At 39.1% G+C, this 19,431-nt stretch overlaps 1 protein-coding gene across 2 annotated transcripts; it reads right to left on the minus strand.

Annotated features, from left to right (window-relative positions):
* Positions 1 to 839: 839 nt before the first annotated feature.
* On the minus strand, positions 840 to 15,215 carry paip2b (poly(A) binding protein interacting protein 2B). 2 transcript variants are annotated; one of them, XM_053343002.1, is made up of 4 exons: positions 14,978 to 15,215; positions 4,319 to 4,485; positions 3,132 to 3,314; positions 840 to 3,008 (listed from the first exon to the last, which is right to left on the minus strand). In XM_053343002.1, the coding sequence occupies exons 2-4, from the start codon at positions 4,472 to 4,474 to the stop codon at positions 2,952 to 2,954; spliced, it is 396 nt and encodes a 131-aa protein (XP_053198977.1). In that variant the 5' UTR covers positions 4,475 to 4,485; positions 14,978 to 15,215; the 3' UTR covers positions 840 to 2,951. The 2 variants fall into 2 exon arrangements, with proteins under 2 accessions (XP_053198977.1, XP_053198976.1); XM_053343001.1 differs by lacking the exon at positions 14,978 to 15,215 and adding an exon at positions 11,376 to 11,536.
* Positions 15,216 to 19,431: the final 4,216 nt, after the last annotated feature.

A 19,431-nucleotide genomic window follows, 5' to 3' on the forward strand; every position in this document is an offset into this window, starting at 1 on the left:
AAAGAGAAGACGCGTGGACAGATAGGACAGTCTGGTATGAATCACAATTGTTGCAAATGTCTGTTTTATAGAGAAGAAATCTGGCTTGAGATTCTGTTCCAACAGGACAGGTAACAGGCGGAACTAAACACCCGTAGAGGACATGCTTGACTTCTTACTGCCAGAGAAATGTGGATTTAAAGAAGACATTTATTTTGAAAAAGCTGCTGTGAAAGTACAAACTCTTCACACTTTTGGTTTTTTAACACTGTATTGCTTCATTTTACTGTTAACATGCTCAATGTGTCTTTTCTGTTTGCTTTTAAATACATTTTATTATTTAATATCCTTTATCTGACTGATAATGTGCTAATATGTAAATTAGAGGAAGAATCAGACAAACGTGTTAACTTTATTCTCTAACTGAATCCATCTTGTAATGAATATTTAAATTCCTTGATGTTAACACATATTACCAATATCCTCTGCGCATGCAGCGCAGCCATCTGTTAACTCCCGACCTCTGGAGCTCCCTATAACAATACCGCAGACCACGTCAAACCACATCTTTACATGTTCTACCAGAGTACTTCCTCTTTGTGTTCAGCTCAGATCCTTCATGTGGCCACTACATCATGTTTAGAATAACCTAAATTGTGCCATTTATCTGCCTATACTTGATAATAAAACCTGCAGTAACCAGTTATTTCTACTCTAAACAGTATATTCTGCATTAAGGTGTATAGTATTAGTCAGGTGTGTGTTCATCAGGGTCCTTCTCCAGCGTGCGTGTGTGTGTGTGTGTGTGTGTGTGTGTGTGTGTATATGAGTCGAGTGCAACAAAAGATGAGAAAACCACATTTGTCTTTAACATCTTTATTAACTTTTTTCATTATTTTTATTTGTAATGAAATTGATACTCTGTGTCTTCTGGACCTCTTTTTGTTTTTTTTTTAAACGGCTTCTGTCACCTAACTCAAACAAAATCACCAAAAATGATTTCATGTTGTACAATCCACCTGGCGGACATTCCTATTGGCTTCACCAGGGTGCCATTCTGACAGCTGTGGTCCAACACCATGTGAGGAAGTTCAACTTTAACCCGACACGTCACTGTCTCTACTGTTTAAGAACACACCTGAGTACTTGGCTGGGCTGAAAAGCTGCATAGATGGATTGAAGCGCTTTTGCCCTTCAGATGCTTCTACATTCAAAGAAGCACAAGTGCTCAAGTGTCTACTTAACACTGTTACGGTAAAATGCATGACACATTATTGACACGGTTAAAACCACAAATTAACAGTGGTCTACTTTAATCGTTAGTGTGAAAATTAATGTTCGGATCATGCAAAGTAACTTATTACTGTTGATTACAATCTAGGTTTCCTCCAAAGCATCTTCACATATACAACCTTTTCCTATTGGCTCACAAATTAACGGAGTTTAGACTTGACTGGGAGGGAGATGCTTCAGGGAAAGCCAGACCTCAACAGGGACCCATGGTTAAAAACATGGAACATGTTTCTACAGTTAAAAAGAAGAACTTCCTCAAAAAAAAAAGAACAAAAAAAAAAAAGTCAATCCGTGTCCTTGAGAAGGACGAGGAAGAACAGCAAGGAGGCAATACTGTCCGCCACGTGTTCCATACTGCTTTATTCAGACAGACTGTGAGAACATCACCTCCCCACCTTTCTTCCTACTAACAGGACTGAATGGACACCACAGGCTACTGTACCCAGTAGAGACACAAAATGCCTCATCCTCAAAAAACATGAAGAAAAATAATAAAGAAAAATAGAGGAGGAGAGGCTATTTGAAAACCTGATTTGGGTATGGACACTTGATCTGATGCTGGACAAACCAAGCTGTTCCAGCTGAGAGAGGCAGTGGCTGCGTTCCACACCAAATACTCCCTGTAACAAAAACCTTTTACTACACCTCGTTCTTTCACACTTAACCAAGGAATGAAGCTGTGAACGAAAATATATCTGACTGACAGTACGCTTGAAAAAGCTCTGACCTTCACTCGTGATGACTTGATGCATGGTAATCGGAAAAAACTCGCACCTCTGTTCTAATACAACTGGACAAAAGAGAAACATGGACTTCCACATAAATTGGGAAAATAATTTCTTATCCATGATTACAGCTGTCCACATCTGCTCGGATCACTTCAAAAAAACAAGCGTGCAGGGAGGGCTGAGGGTGGGCTGTATTTGGTTTGGGACGCAACCGCTGCAGATACAAATAACAACCTGCATCTTGACATGTACGAGAGCTGTGATGTCACAGGGATTATGACATCGTAGGAGCAAACATTAGCGGATTTAGACTGATGACTCTGCAGAGCAGTGGCAGAAACCAAAGAGATCCCCTGAAATGTTAGTCATTCTATAACCTCACTTGTTGCGGAAACCCTCGATGTTTTTCAATTGGACAACACGCAAATTAACAAGTATGTGAAGTTATTTTTCAAGGTTTTGATTTGTTTCGTTTTTTTTTTTTTAACTTTTTGGATTAAACTTTTTTGTCCTGGCATCACTCCTTGGTAGCTGCCTCAGTTCCGAGGGGATATCGATGAGATCTGCGTACTCTGCAAGACATCGTGTATTCTGAAATGCAATGATGAGCTAGCGCCCGCTGTAGGGCGGTGCTGGTATTACACCCCTCCCCCGCCCCAGTTCCCAAATGTCCCTCAGTTTACAAGAAACAAACAGGAAATAAAAAGATTAAAGAAACAAAAAGAAAAGAGATAGAAAGAAAAAGAAATCCCCCCACCCCCCGACTGGGCCTGCCAGCACGCCATTGACTTCAAGTGTATTTGTCTGTGTGTGTGTGTGTGTTTGTTTGTGTGTGCATGCATGTGTGTGAGAATCAGTGTGTGCGCGGTCGTGGGCCGCCAGAGTCTCTGAGAATATGTGAGGACTGCTGTGTGTGTGCGCGTGGAGGCTCCATGGGGGTGAGGGGGACTCCTAGTATTTCTTCCCCGGGACGAACTCCTTCGCTTCGGGATTCAAGATGCTCTTCCTCTGTGGAGAAAAGTCATGGAAAAAAATAAAAGTAAGTACATTCCTCTTCAACTCAAGTCAGTGTTTCTAAATCACAGGTCAGATTTAAACATGATTTTATTCTGAGTTGCCTTTTCAACTCACCGCCACTTCCTCCAGGTTGCTGTGGTGATCGGAGACCGACAGGCCGTTGAGCTGCTGCTGCAGCTGCCCCACGCCCTGGTTGTTGAGGTCACGCGAAGGGATGAACCAATCCTGGTCCTCCTCCTCCAGCATTTCCTGGAAGCAGCGCTCCAAGAACTCCTGCTCCAACAGCTCCTCCTCCACCTGTCAGAGATAAAGAGAGAGGAGTCAGATGAGTGACACAGCAAACACAGAGGCAGAGAGACCGGAGGGAGGCCTGTATATGTATTTACGAGAGACTATTTGCATAGCAACAAAGGTGGGAGGTTAGTAAAGTGGTGGTATTAACACATATGACTCATCCAGCCAAGCGAGAGAGAAAAAGACCTGCGAGGTCGAGCAGGAAAAGGTGTTAAATATCAAGAGAACGTTTCTACCTATACATCACAAACCTTGTAACTCAGTGATTGTGTCTGAATAATCTCAGATCCACAGGGATTAAAAATAACTGTCACAGAAATAAGGGAGTGGACAGGAAGAGTGTGAAATAAAAGAGGGGAAAAAAGCCGCAACGGGGGAAGAAAACCGGTCGGTTAAACTGTTGATGTTATCAGTCTTCAGCTGCTCTGAGAACCTGTGGAGTGGAAAACAAACGAGGGGGGGGGGGGTGGAGAACTGCAGGAGGAGAGATAAAATGGCCGAGCTGAATGTATAGGAGGGTTAAAATGAGAGTAGAGTGAGACAGGAAGAAAAATGAAGGAGGGGGTGAGTTTGGAGGTGAGAGTTATGTGTAAAAAAAAAAAAAAAGACAAAGATAAACTGGGGAGGTTAAAAGAACATTTTAAAAAGTTGAATAAGCATCAGGGGCCAAGCTTTTAAAATGACTTATTTGGTCATACTTTAACACATTAAAAAAGTAATGGAAAGACAGGATTTTACTGCTCTGGAAAGTTAATCATGGTGACATTTTATTTGTTGTTTGGATGGGGTTTTTTTAAGTTAAAAAAAAGAAGAAAAAAAAAAAGTTTTATTTCCCCCATAAAATTGTCCAAAATGAGTTGACTAGTGGTAGAATAGAATATGTAGGTATGGAAGAAGAAGACAAAAAGACAGTGAGGAAAAGTCGGGACAATTTAAACCAATTAGACCATTAAATCAACCCAAAAGTGTCCATACTACATGTATGAGTGAGACTGGCACACACACACCTGTCTGTTATACTCTTCCTCATTCTCCATCCACATGTATTCAGCAAACGGGTTGGCGTCGTTGCCCTCTCCTGCGTGCCCATTGGCCACTGGCTCCTTGCCCTCCTTTCCTGGAGCTCCTCCTCCCGGTGTCTTGGCCACCTCTGGACCGCTCATCTCAGCCGGCTCTGCACCACAGAAGAGAAAACAGCCAGGACAGAAAAATTAGGACTTTTTTGGTCAAAATATAGTAATTAAGTACAAGTATTTGTAAGTATCCTTATAAAAGAACTAACTGAAGATGTTTTCAAATCACTTCCAACTTTCTTTATATAGCACCTTTCATAGAGGTTAATATAGTTCAAAGTGCTTCACAGTTGACTGATAAGCTGATAATAAGACACAACAAGTGTGGACTGATGACCTGATAAAGAACACAACAACAACAACAAAAGAAAAAAAGGAGACTGATGCACAAGAGATAATAATAAAAATGTTTGGGTTTTTTTTGTTTTTATAATAAAAATCTTAAAGAATAAAGAAAAAACAGAATAAGAAAGCTGATTAAAAGTTAGAGTAAAAAACTAGGTTAAAATAGATTAAAAAGACAAAAAATAAACAGAGTTAGTTTAATAAAAAGACAAGGCTAAAAACCGATGAATAAAATATGAGGTAAAAATGATAGAATGATATAAAACAACAACATTTTTAAACATCAAAACAAATGCATTAAAAATAGACTATAAACCATTCTAAAAGAAGGCAGTCTGAACAGGTTGGTTTTGAGATTACTTTTAAATAAGGGGCAGATAACTTCAGCTTAACTCCTCTTCATTACACCACGCCTGTGTCTTATTGGCTGTTAAGTTAAAATCGTCTCCTCTGAATGGAGGCTTCGACGTGACGGCCCGGGGACCAAACTGAACAGATTAGTGGCACTATCTCAATTAGATTTTAGCTACAGCTGGCAGAGTGCTCCCACGGGTGGGAAAAGTCTTTATTGAGCTTCTTTCTGCTTGTAAACAATAAAAGCAGCAAACAACCATTTCCCCAATCTCCTGATCAGAATAAGAAACAGACTGAAAACTGCAACACCAGCTGTGAGTGATCCTGCTCTCTCCTCCCTGTTTTATATAGAAAAAAAATAATAATAATAAAGTTCTTGCTAAACACTTTAAATTAGTCTGAAGGCTTAATAGAGTCGTTGGACTTTTTACTACTTCAGTTTTCCAGGTTGGTGAATTGCAGTGCGGCTTTAAAAGGCCACAGTGTGTTATTATTAACCACCAACACACACACTGACCCAGATTAACATCATGAAGACATACAAGCACCACTCCCAAGAAAACACACACACACACACACACACTCAGTGTTAAATCAGTTAACTTAAGTTAACAGGAAAAAAGAAAACAAGAGTGCAGTGTTAACATCCTTGTTTCCGTAGTGGCTTCAGCATGTTTGCAGAAAGTCAAATAAAAATCAAATCATAGTCGAGGATGGCAGGAGCAGAAAATGGGAACAGACAGAAACGGTGCACAGCAGAGCAGGAAAACTGTGGCTTTATTTGTTCTATAAAACATCAGAAATAAGTGAAAATGAGCAGTATAACTTTAGTCTTTGCATTTACTGTGAAAAGCAGCAAATCTACACATAAGAAATGCTGAGGTTGTACTATGTTTTGCATTGATGCTAAAAAATATAATCATTAAATCAATTATCAAATTCACAGCTGTCCATTTCCTGTCTATTTTACTCATCAACTTTAGAGCTGCACTGATTGGTCGATCAAGCCGTCTTTTGAAAAAAACCAAACCAAACACTCAGAAGGTCAAAGCTCTAGTTTGTGTGCCGAGGGTCGTGCTTTCGTCACTCATTCATGTTGCAACGTTTTGCACAAAAAGCTTATGTGACAAGTCATCGACTGCGTCAACCTATGATTACTCACTGGCCTTTTACCCAATCGCGGTGCTAGAGGGCTGCACCAATCACAGCGACACATGGCTCAATATACGGAAATTCCTGTTAGAAATCTCTAGGGTGGATGTGCATCAACATGCAGCGTTACAATGGAACCAGAGCTGCTTGTGTTATTAATGTAGTATTTATCACATTGCTATGAATCACACATGTTTGTTATTTTGACGGCCAGAGTTAGCTGGACATTATTAAATGAGGTAAACAGTGAGTCATTGTAGGTTATAACGCCACATAATTTACTTAAGGTGTAACACACACACACACACACACACACACACACACACAGCCTGCTGCTTTCCAACATCTGTAGGATTTCAATCAACAGGTATAATAATGTTATCAGGTGTGTCGTTTTAATGTTGATATTATTTTGTTTGTGGTTCATTATTTTTATGTTCTAGCTGCTACTGACCTCTGAAGTATTTCATCATACACTTTCTGACTAAATTCTTCTGTTTTGGACAAAGATGTGGTCCCTGGATGTCTATTCTCAGTTCAAAGACCTTTCATCTGCATGTAAAAAACCATCCAACCTCATGTGCACCCGTTTGATGAGGGACATTTCAAAAATCAGTAAAATACTAGAGCTGAAACTATGTATTATTGTCATTATCCAATCATCTGAAGACTATCTTCTGTCTAAAAATAGTGTGAAAATGAAAGTGAAAATTATTTTTGGCCATTTTCCCTAAAAAAACAAAAACAAAATAAAAAACACACCCCTCTGTACACACCCACCAACCAGGAGTCAATCCATTCAGTGAGGGGAAACCCACAGAGGCACTGAAAAGGAAACTATCTGCAACTACAAATCAACATGTCCTTCAGTGGAGCCGCTCAGAGTGTCCCTACACTGAGACTGTCTGCTTACATGTGACATTTCCTGCTGATCCTTGAGCTCAGATTGAATAAGAGATCACATAACCAGCACATCCACTTTTTTCCCATTATTACCTGGCCTTCTTTGTGCTGCTGGATTTCCTCGAGACTGCCAGGAAATTACAATCAAAAACACAAACTGTATATAGTGGGGGACAGATTGAGTATTGATTGTGCATCCAGGCCTGTAACTTTTTACAATAGGACAGCCGTCTACTACAGAAACACGGAGACAGGCTTGTCATAATAACACGATCCTGCTGATATAGAATGATAGAAAAACTTGGAAAAGTTGGAGCTGAAATGCTGAGTGATCCAGATCATTATCATTTTGATCAACTGTGAAAGCATTTTACTCAGCTTCTTTCTCCCTGATATAAAAACTGAGACTGTGCTTAAATGCAGGACAGTCTAATAGAAGTGTAATACTGCCATATTCAGGTATTCTACATTTAATAAAGAAAAAATAGGGGAGGGGGATGATCAGACATGATTATTTACTCCTGCTAGGATGAGACATGCCCGCTATAATGACATAATCCTCAGACTGCCTGCCAGCTCTAACAGACTTGTCATGACTCAACTGCGGCCTCACAGTAGGGAGAGAGAGAGAGAGAGCAAGAGAGAGCGAGAGAAAAAAAAAGGAAGAAAAAAAAGGGGATGATCTCAACCAAGCAGCTCACTCAGCCCCCGGGCTCAACCTGATGCAGACGCACCATCGCAATGTTTGACTTGGGGAGGATTGACTTACATTCACAAAGTGCTGGCACCTTCACTCATATGATGACCTGATTTCAGATTCGGGACGTTATGTGACTTTGACGACTGGCTCCTGATGTTTCTGTCTCCGTGACAAAATCAACATCTGCGAGCAAGTGAGCTTGACCCGAGGCAGAACGCTATTCACAAGTGACGGTGTGGACACGCCGTCCTTCAGAGGAGTTCAAATAAACATGTGTTATCTAAGTAGGTTAGCTGAGTGAGAGTAGGTGTGTCTGCCTGGTAATAATAAGCTGTCTGTCTGTCCTTCACACGGAGTGATAATGTCCATTTTAAAGCCAAATAATAAGGAGAACAGGAATGAATGAAGAGTGAGCAGGTGGGACAAAACGCTTTGGGGGAGAAAACTAAAAGCCCGCATTTAAATCTCCACTTGTGAGCGAGGCGCCGGCATGTTCAAAAGAGTTTAAAGCCTGCATGTGCCGATGTGTGAGTGTGTCACTGTTCACTTTTACTGCAGTCTATAAAGTCTTATGGTACCACACTGATTTTTTATAAAGGTGACTGCCAATCTCTACTCTACTAGATGCTTTTCAAACAATGCACCGCACTCGAAGTGTGCAGCATGTCAGGTATTCAAGTTAGAAAGGAAACTATGAGGCTTACATAATAAACATGTTGATTACAAATGTAATGTGTGAGCTCAAATGATGATTTGAGTCATTTATCAAGCTGAAAAAATGTAACAAAGTCTGTTTCCAGCTTCTGAAAAGTAAGGATTTGCTGTTTTATTCTATTTTACATCAAATATTTTTTTTGTTGATTACTTTCTCAGTTATCTATAAATATATCTATAAAATAGCCTTGTCTTGATTTGTCCCGGCAAGAGTCAAAAACCTAAAATATTCTGTTTACAACTACAGAAATAGAGAAAAGCAGCAACTCTTTGCATTTGAGGAGTTGGAACTAGTAAAAACTTGGCATTTAGGCCTAAAAAATAAAAATAAATTCACCAAAAACTCAAAACAGTTGAAGCTTTGGGCTCAACTTGGGCTCTAAACAAATAAAATTAAAAAATTATGCCCAGCAATTTTCACCTTTTTCTGACATTTAATTCTGTGATTGAAAAACAATAAAATGAACCGTTTAAGCAAAAAGAAAAATATTAATAGTCATAAGTTGCATCACTTCAAAAAGTATGAAATCCTTTAAACTAGAAATCATCATGTGACTCCCAGCGTTAAAATAAACCTCCCAAAAGCTGCTGAGAGTCACAGCAAACAGCCTCGGCTCAGACGACACAAGGGGGGAAAGAAAAAAAGGAAAAAAAAAACAGGAATAAGGAAAAGTGGAGACGGCGAGCACAGTGCCATTATGTGCTGCATGAAGCACTTAACATGTTCGTGTTGCATAACCATGTGTTGGTCACCATGTAATATTTAGTTAGTGAGGCCTCGGCTGGCCCATCCTCCAGGGCTGCAGGCACAGAGTGATTTAATCCAGTTCGATGAGGGTGAAGGATAAACAGTGGAGAGGTACAGCGCTGTTCTGCAGCACGGATACACAGAAAAATAAGAAAAACAGATTAACTCTAGCTCTGTGTAAAATGATGCGTTGCGTGATCTGAAACACCTCCCGTTACACGCGAGTTGTGGGCTGATTGGAATATTTTCTGAATGGGTGCAGCTGATGACCACTCCTCCTCCTCACACGTGGCCTTTCTCAGCTCAACTGTAGCCTCCTGCTAAACGCTAATAAGCAATATTCACTTTGCTGCCTTGATTATGTTTTTTGTCACTGCCACTTGTTGAAATGACTTATGTGTTTTTCTAACTTATTTTGCATGCATGACACTCCTGAAGACTTAAATACTTGTTGTATGTGAGGATTGTCTAACACGTTAAACAACTATGCACACACAGATGAGATCACTGATGGAAACACCCATTCCTCTTCACAAGTAATGAGGTGAACTCTTCTTAACAGACAAATTACACAATTTAAAACTTTCTCTCGTTCCAGATTCCCAAATCTTATTTCGCTAGTTTATCCGTTTTTTTTTTTTGTTGTTGTTTCTTTATCATTGTAATTTAAATATCTTCAGGTTATAAGACCCTTAGAGAAAAATATCAGAGAAAGTCAAAATATGATTACTTCTACTTTTACATTTTTAACAAACCAAATTTTATATTTTCCACAATTTCGATACATCACTGAAGTCCTTTACTGTTCCTAACTTGTCAAACAGGAGGACTTGCTTCTTTTCTCTTTTTTTAATATAACTTACTGAACTGAATAATTTTGGACATTTGAAACAATGGACCCTGGCCTCTTAAAAAACTGGAAACTTTTCACAAGGATTGGCCTTTTGCAGACACATTTACTCAAGAAATGTATCATATTAATTAGTGATATTAGTTGAAGTCCATAAGTTTGTAAAAAATGTTAACATCTAACATTTCTCCAAGTTAAGGACACTGTAGGACCATAAGATATCATTTTAAAACTCTAAAAAAATCATCTCTTTATAAATTGCTGAAATTAATGATAATACAATTAATAAGTTCTGCACTTTTCATTGTGAAACTCAAAATGTGCCAATATTAGCATAGAACACACAATAAATAACAATATTAATATTAATAATAATGATAATCCGAATAGAAAGGATTTCCAGCCTTAAAAAAAAAAGAGTGGGGTCTGAGCTGCTCTCAGCTGGTTAGTAAGGCTGTGGGATAACAACAAAATAAGCTTAAACTCAACTCCCATTACTCCATTTAAAAAGGTCATATGTTAAACTCCATGTGTGAAAATGTAGTCGGTCTGCTTAAGTGTTTTTTTTGTCTTCATGTAATTTGTTAAAAATGGCGTTAAACACGACCATCAATTTCGACGCGTGTAAAAAATAAGTCTGAAATACAAATATCTAATCTGAGAACAAGTATAAATAGGTTTATGCAACTCCATCAAGTGTACATAATAGGTGCTTTAAATCGCTCCACAACACATTATGTAATGTGTGTACATGCTTGTAAAGTAATGGGGGCTACGTCGATGCAGCCTGCTAACACCTTCACGGAGCTCAGGCCTACCTGGAAAGTTGGTAAATGGATTTAGTCGAGGTAAAGCTCCAGTGGCTGGCTGCACACAGATAGAGATACATGGCTGTGCTGTCAGTGAACGGGCCTAAATGATAGCAGCAACAAAGGGTGGACGGGCTGGGTGGCTGCTAACACTTATTACCGTCAAACTCACGACACGCGCCGACATGAAAAACCAAATGTACCGTGTATAAAATAAAAGCTAACCCGTTACAATACCGACACCGTGCAACGAGGTCAAACTCCTTCCCCGTTTTGGATGCGTGAGGCCAAACAAAAGTCGGCTAGCACGCTGTGCTACAAGCATGGCAGCATCTCTGAAGCAGGTCAACAAAAAAACAAGCTGCGCTCCGGGGATTACAGCAGCTTTACACAACGTTTTCACACGGTAAAGTTACCTGGCATTGTGTTGTCGGCGTTCGCCTCAAAGTGTCACGTTTACACAGACTTGTTTCAAGTTCACCGCGAAGTGAGAGCGTGTTCGTCGTTTTTTTTCTCCGCTGGCTGCTTTTCTCTGTCCGCTGCTGCTGCGATGCAACGTAGCTCGAGTTAGCTAAGTCCCGTTAGCCACCTTGCTAACGTTAGAAAGCTGGGCTCGTCACGTGGTCTGATTATGGTGCATTCAGGTGTTCGCAGGATTGTAGGGAATTACAAAACTCTTCTAGATTTTGTTTGTTTTGTTTTAACTCTGCTCATTTTTTCATTAATCATTGTTTTTAAGCACAAAGCCATTTTTTCTGAGCTAAATATCTATATCAACTATCAAACCATACCTGTAACCTGTAAAAGATTTTCATTTATTTTTAAATCATCCTCCCTGTGTCGGTTTACAGTTATGTAATCGCTGGTAAATACTTCAATATCCCTTCCAGGCATGTATTAATGCATACAAATATACTCTGTTTGAAACAATGTGTGTCTTATGTGTTTTTAACAGAAAAAAGTGTAATGTAACTATTAAAATAACAATCAATAATGTTGAAATTAAAGGGTGTTAAAACAAAGTATCGGGAGTAATAAACAATCATGCTGTACACTCTGTTTTGGAAACCACATATAAGTCATCCAAAATCAAAAACATCTAAATCCATTACATTATTATCTAAAATGAAATATGTCTTGAACCAGAAATCCAGAACCTTCTTTTATGGTTACATTACTTACTGTGTCACAAATCAAATGTTTATACTACTGAAGAGACCTATAACTTAACACCAAACAGATTATTATGAACCAACAAATTCACTATTTATTAACTTCCATACTTTAATATTCTGCTATGTAAAACTGCACGAATAATGTACAAAGTTTTAAAAACAACAACTTCCTGAGTGTCTACAAAATCAGAGACAGTCAGTTTGAACTCAGGGGAATATGTTTTAAAAAACATGGGCTAGGACAAATATAAAGAATAAATGTACAACTGTTAAAGGGGTTAATTTATGGAATAACTGCATAGCACTCTTTGTTAATAAAAAAAACAAAAAACAGTAAATATAAAACTGAGGTATGAATATTATGGTGAATGAAATGTTTGATTTTTGTATTTTGGCACAATACTTTTGTACTGTTTGTTTTCCATATGAGTTAAAAGTGTAAATGAATGTAATAATAGCATTCACATGAGAAGCAGGACATGCTTGTGGCATTTAGAAGCCTGGATGTCTCATAATAAGATATAATAGGGAAAATGATACTCACTAATTTTCCAGTTGCTTGCAAAACTTTTAAACATTTGGCACATTTTTTAACAGCTGCTGTATTGACTTTATCTTAGTGCGATTACTTTCTTTCTCAAAGGAAACATTTTGCAAACCAAGCTGTGAACGATCTAAGCTCAGATGTCTTCATTCATTTAGATACTAATCTATGAAGTGAGCAGCAAATACCCAGAAAATAAGAGGATGCTGATCTCTGTTCGAAGGCTGACTTGCATTAGCACTGATAAACAGTTAAGCAAGGGCAGACTTACCACACAACACATGTGGAGAGCGCATGAAGAACAAATATCATTTTCCAAAATACTGTCAGAAAGAACAGATGCTTGTTTATTGTGCTGTAAAATATTTGGCTCAAACAGTGATGCATAGAAGCAGACATCTTGGCCCGGATATGGAAGTAGCTACACCAAGACATCTGGTTATATCCCACATTATTCCCATTCTTGCCCCCCCCCCCCCCTTACCTCCCCACCCCTTGGGGCTAATAGTGAGTGCAGCGTGATTAGATGATGAATCCCAAGACTGAACATGGTCCAGCTCTGATGCACTGTGAGCAGAAAAACAAAGTAAATCATTGATCCTTTTTCCTCTGCTAAAGATACTGATGAAAAGGAGCCAGTCTGCTTTTTTCTGTTTCTGAAATGTGGATAGTGTTTTTTTTCTCCTTCTCACCACCAACTAAGAATAGTGTTTATCATATCTTATCATGTCCACTTATGAAATGTCAGTACAGCTGCAACACTTTATTAGTTGCCAGCTAATAGCAACACCAACATGGGATCACCGTGGTTAACCACCCATGTGTGGAAATACCCACATACAGACAACCACCTGTTAAATTATAGACTCTTCTGTTCATGACCAAACACATCACTATGGCTGTAAATAACTATTATTTTGATTTCATTATTCCTTTTTTCCCCTTTTATTTAGTCATAGCAAGAAAGTTATAAGACACTTCTTAGGGCATTTTCACACTATGAACACTCACCATACCCAATCCTATATATGCATATTTAAATAAATGATATTAAATACTGATCATAATTAGCAGTCCAGTCCAAAAAGTAGGTTTACTAGCAATCATTCAAAAAGCTAATACACTAAAAGGAATAAATATTCATTATTATATGATCCCTTATCAATTCATATGCTTTTAATAGTGGATTATTTGTTTAGTCCATAAAATGATAGATTTAGAAAAGAAAATAACACATTTTGTAAGTCCAAGTCAGGTTTTGAAATTGAATGTTTTGTCCAACCAACAATCCAAAACCCCAAATCATTCACAGCGAAATTAGACACAGGCAAAAAGAGAAAGAGAAAGCCATAAATAACATAATGAACTTTGAGCCAGTGAATGTTTGGCAGACTTGCTTGATAAAAGACATAAATGATAAATCACGTATTAATATTGTCACTAATCCCTTTTCCGTCCATCTCGTAACTGGTTAACATCACTTGTAGTTTTTACCGTTTGCTCCTGATTGATGTATGTGAGGCCAAGAGATCAAAAACAGAGACAGCTTCAACTTACAGGGTCACAGACCTACAAAAATTGGATAATAAATGACTGAACTACTGTAAACGAGCATTACAAATAACAGTTCTGCTGAGTCTCGAAAATCGGGGCTCAGAATGGACACCTGAATGCAGCACGTGAACAAACATCCCTGAAGCTCCTCCACCACCACTTCCACTACTCTTTCTTTCTTCAGTCTCCTCCAAAACACAAATGCCTGCGTGGCTTCACAACCAAAAGCTCTTCTGTCGATTATTCACTGTTAATCCAGACAGTCTACACTTTGATTGACTTTTATAAGAAGAAGAAGGTTATTAACAAGCTATAAGATCTGTTGGTTTAAACCAGGGTGTTTATAACCCCACATATCACTGATCTAAGTAAAGATATACACATCCAGCATGAGAGAACTGCACGTTTTCATGACCTTGATGGTGCTCTCACATTGTAGTCAACTATCTCTATTGCACAGGAAGGCTTCTAAATTGTTTCACCACATTTCCACCACGTTGCTAATAGTTGACTCATCTTTTCAGACTGATATTGAAGGTTTTGAGAGGTGAAACACAGAGGGTAATATTGGCCTACTGTGAATTTTGGCTGTAGATTAGAATAACATCGAGCATAAAGAAAGTAGGATAAGTTAATGACTTTTCTTGCTGCTAAGGAAGTCTTTCTTTTCTTTTCGTTTTCTTTCTTTCTTTAGTAATAACCCAGCTTTCCCCTTTTACTCCAATAACAATAACAACAGACTCACCTCTCAACTTCAGTGCAAATGGGGGGGATCTGCAAACCAGCTGTCGTGGGGGGAAACGGTCCTTTCCGGTCCTTTTTCTCCACACAGCGAATAAATACTTCTATAAATCCTCGATATACTAAACAAACACGTGTCTTCTTGCTCGGTTTGTTCGTATTATTGACTAAAAACGAATAAATCTGCTGTTTTACTGCCTAAAACGTTGAGAGGGGAGAGCAATACGTCGTGGTCGCGTTTGTCCAGCTGTACACTTCACCCATTGGCTCGAGTCTACGTCAGTCACCGCTTTCTCGCGATGGCATTGGTTGAAATGATCACATGTCCCACCTTTGCCTCCCCATTCACGTAAGTAAACAAAATATAACCAATTTTCCTAGCCGTCCTCTCTTTGTAATCAATATAAGCGGTTAATAATTGACAAAGCGGTTAAGTTAACTAGGTTTGACCCATCTTTAACAGATGAAGCTCTAGTTTTTTATGACATGTGTTTAGACTATTAGAGAGAGCGAGTGAACAAGACGAGAATAAAAGTAAGAAGCTCATATGTGAGTGTCAACAGTGGCGTGCACAAGCTTTTCAGGGGGTAGGACTGCCCCAGGTTGTGCCACTCAAGTTATTACAATTTGGTTACATCACATTACAACATAACTATCACTTGAGAGCGTGTTAATGTGTGGTTCATGTTGTAAACTGAGAAACTGCATGTGTAGCCTAATTTTTAGTTACCTTTTTTTATTAGGAAATGGAGCCACAACTTTTTAGTATGCAGTAGATCAGATGTCTTTTCTTCCATTTGGTTAGAATGCTTGTGGATTCAATCTGAACAGCAGTAATGTCTGGGTTTTTCAATTCAATTAACTTTTCTTTTTTTTTCCTAGGACAATCCACTCAGTAAGCTACATTGAAAACAAACAATAAGCAGTACAATCACAGCGGCAAAAGTAGGAGAATAACATTATATGGAGTGGAGCAGGTCGACCCAATTGCAGGAGACTGCAGGCAGAGCAAAGCTGAAAATAACATCTTCATTCTGGGGTCGAGTGCAGGCAAAGCTAAACTGAACAATGCAGAACAAAGAAAGCAGAGGATCCAACAAAACTAAACTAAACTGAAACACAGGACTTAAATCCAAACTGAAGTGACGAGGAAATGCAGGTGGGACAGGAGAACAGGAAAGGAGCTGGGGATGGGGGGGGGGGGGGGGGGCATAAAGACAGACAGATACTGTTGGATCGTTTTAGCATCTATAGATATTTACAGAACATCCACCTTCTGGTCCACCTACAGATTCTCCTTCAGTCTATCCGTGAGTATCAACAGAGAACAGATCAATAAACACACAGGGCATCTATTGCAATGTAAGAGCATAACGCAGGTTTAAACAGTGGCATCTTTTTATTATGTTCTTCTTCCGCTCAGTCCAGACTTGACGTCACAGAGAGAAAAATGCTGAGGGTCTCTGGAGGACTGATAATGGCAGCAAAGGAACATTGAGGCAGTCTGGAACAGAACCATAACAAACAAATGCTTTTCAAGGACCGTCACGACTTCTGCTCGGTGCTGGTCAGGAAAGAGAGATCACATGAGAGAAGTTTAAAGAAGAGGAGGAGAGAAGAGAAGAAAGAACTTTCACGCTCAATGAGTTTCCCAGCTTTTATGGTGACATTGTGCTTGAATAAAAAGACGGAAATCTCTCTCACGTGAGTATGCCTAGATGCAATTTCAATTGAATATGCTTTTTCACTAAATGACTGATTCAAATTAGACTCAGTGTGATTAATCCAAGCATGGAAAATAGCAGGAGAGACTGTGCCAATACTATGAATGTTTTATGCTTTTTGCTCCTTCATCAGATTCTTTTATAGCTTCTATGACTCTATATTCTTGGTCAAAGCCAAAAGTCTCAGTTCCACCTGTTTCTATGTTTCTATTTTGCAGGTTAAGAGAATGGACTCTTAAACAGTGTTTGGTGTGAGGAACCTCACATGTATTGTATGTGGGTGAGGATTGATAGTGGAAGTGTGTGCACAAAAACACATATTAAATATTCCATCTTGACTCTTTTTAATACTTACATGTCAAACACAGTCAAGCACAGTTTGTATTAATATGTTGAGAAAGGTGAAATGTTTGGGGAATCTTACTATTGTGAAGCTGTACTCTAAATTACAAGTAATAGAAAATTGCACGTTTACATTTCCAGGTTCAATATCTAATGAGTCTCAGCTTGTGTTCTGTAAATGACAAGTTGGGAGCACAGATTAATAATTACAGCTTTCACACCACTTTTCTGAGGTGGAATTTTAAAAACCTATCTGAAGAATAGGTTATTCAAATCCTCATCCACCATCTATCCTCCACACCTCCTCATCATGACTGAAGTGAAATGAACAGCACATGATAACGGCTTCCACCTGCAATCACACAGCTGTCCACTTCAGAGTTCCTCGTGTACTTCTTCTGAAAATGTGAGAGTGCATTACCCTCAAATCACAGTGGAGGGAGACTGTAGCACACAGTGTGACTGTTGGGCAGTGTCCTCTATTACACACTGTGGCTGCTCAGTGAGAGTATGCGTCTACCGGCAGACATATTATGGATGTGTTGTAAATGTATGTTAATATATGTATGTATGTATGTATGTAAATTGTATGATCTTGATCTAAGTAGTGTACATGCATCTGGAGATGTAAATATTGCTACTCAGCTGTAGTGTGACAATTGTCTGTCAAAATGAGGGGAAAACCTTTTTAGTCAATAAAATCTATCCAAACCATGCTTTTATACTGCTTTGTGAGTCTTATTATGTGTATAGTCCATCATAGAGGTTGTAAGTTTTGAAGAGTCTTTGAATAAAACACTATTGTATTCTTTCCTTTCAGATTTTTTTTCCATCAAATACATTTTATACACATCCAAATGATCCAGTAGTTTACAAGAAAAAAAGCAAAGATTAGAAGAAAATCTGAAAATATGTTTGTGAGTGTGGTAACTGTTACCACACTGTCACCTGAGACACTGCGTAACTGTAAAAACAGTTAGAGAAACATGAGCTGTGAAACACAACACAGCTCCACGTCACCTTAAACCATCACTGTAACATATTTCCAGCTTGATACATTATGTCTGTTTTCAGCTGGATACAAGATGCATGGCTGTGCGTATGTGTTAAAGAAGGAGATGGGGACATTAAATCAGCGTGAAAGAGCGGCAGATGTTTCTAAGATTTCAGATTGTGACTGTGCGAGAGTGTATCTGCAGCTGACGTATCCACTCTGACCTGCGATACCTCTCTTTGGGAAGCTCATAAAGGGTCGTAGGAATGGTTTGCATTCGCGTGATTACATGCATGAAAACACAAGCTGCATGCAAATTAATGCCAGAACTAGTTGAATATGTTTTGAGACTAACTGGAGTAATAATAAAATATTGTGATTTAAGGCACCCCATTTTGCAGAAATTCAACAGCCCACACCCACTCACTGTATTGTGCTCATGCACACAACTATTCTCAAACTAGCTACCCAGTTACAGACAAAAAGGAGGTACACTTTACTCTTTAACCCCCTTCTTTTCTTCTCCCCACTGCTATTACATCATGTCCCCCCCCCCTCTTCTCTCCCATCCAGTCCCCCTCTACAATACGTTTCTCTTCTATTGAATCATAAATCATAATTTCCCTTCCTGTTCCTCTTTCTCTCTCTTTCTCTCTCTCTCTTTTTGTTACACAATGGCCCAGACTTGATGTCAGAGGGCAGTCATGTGTGTGTATGTGTGTGTATCTTCTACCCAGTCTTTCCTGTGGCCCTGCGTCCCCACCCTAGGCTTCACCGGTGAGTTTGTCCAGCGCTACTCACACAGACACATTCACATAAATATGTGCACTAGGGAACACACCCTCTCATGCACATGCACAGGAAGCAGCGTGTTAGCACACACATACACACTCAAGGGTACAATATTGCCTTCATTATTTTCTGCACAAACTCAATATTCCTGCACGCACAAGCGCTTATAGGCTGAGGTCCTGTTAGCACTCACAAGAGGTGCTGTTAACACTCAGCCTGTAATAAGCAACAGGTCTACAGTGTGTTCAATATTAACGAGGAATTTGGTGAACATGGAAATATGTTCCCGCTACACATTTGTTCCAGCAAAAACCTTTAAGAAAACAAGGAGTCATACAGTACACGCAGATATTTCTACTTCACTCCAACTCTCTAATGGTTCCCCTGTGTGTTTTATACCTCGCATGTTCAGACCCTGGGCCCCTCATTTGTTTAATGTGTTTGTAAGAAAAATGGTGCAAAATGTTTCACTGTACTTGTACGAGGACATGTGTTTTTAGGGTTGTTGTTGTTGTATGCAAAGTACAGTACAAGGACATTTGCATAATGATGGCTGTTGCGCACCTGTGATTTTACTGGTCAGTCACAACATCCAAAAGTATACTT

This window comes from Scomber japonicus, chromosome 22 (assembly GCF_027409825.1).
Source record: "Scomber japonicus isolate fScoJap1 chromosome 22, fScoJap1.pri, whole genome shotgun sequence".
Lineage (NCBI taxonomy): Eukaryota > Metazoa > Chordata > Actinopteri > Scombriformes > Scombridae > Scomber > Scomber japonicus.